Genomic DNA, 2,618 nt, shown 5'->3' on the forward strand with positions numbered 1-2,618 from the left:
ATATATATAAATATATATATATATACAGTAGAGCATCAATTGGGTACTCACGTTGGTCGGATAACTGAAAAACTCGGATAACCGAAAAAAATGAAAAAAAAATACATTATTAATATGGTATATTAGTATATCTTATGTAATTAGTATATTAGTATATCGCTATTAACCAACTTTGTGTTTAAATTACATCGATGTTAAGCCTAACAAAATGTTTTTAAAAATAATAATCGTTGCTATTGAATCGTTAAAAATTAATTTTAAATTATTTTATTGCTCACAAAACAAACAACTATTCATAATTAGAAAATTAAGTCTCGTATAAATACTGGCTTCCTTTCAATGGTCGAGCCGTGTTGCCAGCTAAAACACGCAAAAATTTAACAAAAATAATATTAAAGTAGCCAAGACATAGCCAAATATTGTAGCACCACATCACTAGCAGACATTTGAAATTTACCGACTAGAACGGTCGGTTAACCGATGTGACGGTTAATCGGGGGTCGGATAATCGATCTCTACTGTATATATAAAATATAGCATTGAATACATAAAATTTTTTTATATATAAAAAATATGAACACATAATAATAGATGAAAAAATTAGTATCAAAATGATTTTATGGCACTTCTAGTAGTAGTTCATGGCACTCTGAGAACCACTGTTCCAGATGATTAATTGAATCTCCTAAAAAGCATTACCTTTATTAGAGTAGAATGCAAAATAATACAGATTTCATGATTACATCTTACACAAAAATAATAACTGTAATTTAAATTTAGGTATTTAGTGTTTTTTTATGTTAAATGATGCCAGGAAGATTGTTTTGTTTCGATAGATTACAAATCCTTTTATTCAACAACAAGAATAAAAATATGTATTTGCCGACGAAATAAGTACTTCTTAAATTTTCCATTTGCTAATAAATCATGCATAAATTAGAAATAAATTATCATATTTCTCAAATTACAATCACACTCTGGAATTGTAACAACTTTAGTTTAGAAACACACATAATTAGATAGATATAAAAATAAAAGTACTTTTTGAAGCTGATTAGACATCATGATAGAAAAATACACATTCTAAGATGTCTGCTTTAAAAAAAATACAGAATATTATAAAATTTCTGAAAAATTAAAAATCATAAATAATGCTAAAGTGTATAATAATGTTTTTGCTGCAAAATGTTACTAAATGGACTAAATACAAGTATAGAAATAAAATTGTATTGAAAGTAGCTACTAGAAAGTGCTCACACTACCATACGGCTAAAAATGGTGAAAAATGTGGAAAAATGTAGAAATTTTGTAACTAAACTTATATAAGAATATTAAAAAATTACAATAAAATGGATACACTACTCAAATATCTTGTAAACTGCAGCCAAATTTATTATTAATTTCAAACGTTTTCGGTCATCTTTAATGATCTTTATCAATAATGAATGAAAATTGAATGCTTTTGATTTTTGTTAGTTCTTGATAAAGGTCATTAAAGATGACAAAAAGCGTTTAAAATTGGTAATAAATTTGGCTGCGGTTTATAAGATATTTGAGTAGTGTATCCTTGTTACCAAATGCAGTCTACGGAGCGATTGCAATAAAATTTTATTTATATTATTTTTAATTAAAATAAACAAACAAACATCTGTAAAATAGAAATGTGTCACTTGTATTAAAAATTAAAATAAAGCTCTGTGCTTCTAAAAAATACAGTAATTGATTATTATTAGTTTTCTGTAAGTAAAGGTATGTTTACTGGAAAAAGAAATTTTTATAATTTGTTTTCATAAAGTACAAAATTAATTACTTTGAAATTTAATTATTAAGGAATTTTTTTCTAACATTGAACTGTTTACTCTTTTAAACAGTCTGTCTGGGGTTCGTATTGGTGTGACGGTCTTTGGGGATATAAATGTTGTCATTCGTTCATCAAGAATTCTTACTGCACTGGAAATAGTGGAAAAGAAGCTGCTAAACAGGTAATGCAATTTTTTTATTAATAAAGTAAAATAATTTTTTATAATGCCTATCATATATACTGTACGGTACATTTATTTATATGTCTGCTAAATATTCTGCTTATTCAAATTTGAACAGGAATCTAAAGGAATATTTATATGATCAAATTTTTCGCATCAAAAAATAGAAATCAAGAAAGTTTTGAAAATGATGTTCAACTACACAGTTATAGAGTACTTTTGAGATTTAATAAATGAACGTTGACAAACTTGTCTATACCATGCAATAGATATTTTTAGGTGGCAATACAAGTTATGAGAAGCAACACCATTTAATTGATACACTACTGATGCCATTGTTTCATTTTTATGGCATTTTGAAATATTCAACCAAATACTGTCCTCGACGTGTTTAATTTTTATTTTAACGTTGCATGAGAATGTTTGTACCAATTTTATGAGCTATACCAGATGTTTATTTCGCTTGTAATAATAACTGGAAGCCATATTTCAAAGATTAGACTTTGACCATTACTCAGTTTTCCATATTTTTTGTCCAAATTGCCATTTTGTTACATGACAAAAATGCTTTATCTCGATTGGTTGGAGGTTTTAAGATCTTGAATCTAGTAGTACAACATTTTACTTTAGAATTCT

The 2,618-nt window shown here is 26.5% G+C and overlaps 1 protein-coding gene across 1 annotated transcript in view; it reads left to right on the plus strand.

The window, feature by feature from the left end:
- LOC111641009 (pre-mRNA-splicing factor SLU7-like) overlaps positions 1–2,004 on the plus strand; it is a 35,204-nt gene extending 33,200 nt beyond the window's left edge. Inside the window, exon 12 of the mRNA XM_023387116.1 lies at positions 1,872–2,004. Within this exon, the coding sequence (XP_023242884.1) occupies positions 1,872–2,003 (132 nt within the window). The 3' untranslated portion in view covers position 2,004. The remainder of the gene's footprint in view (positions 1–1,871) is intronic.
- The last annotated feature ends 614 nt before the right edge of the window (positions 2,005–2,618 follow it).

Source organism: Centruroides sculpturatus, unplaced genomic scaffold (genome assembly GCF_000671375.1).
Source record: "Centruroides sculpturatus isolate CEXI.00-Female unplaced genomic scaffold, Cexi_2.0 scaffold1383, whole genome shotgun sequence".
NCBI classification, from domain to species: domain Eukaryota; kingdom Metazoa; phylum Arthropoda; class Arachnida; order Scorpiones; family Buthidae; genus Centruroides; species Centruroides sculpturatus.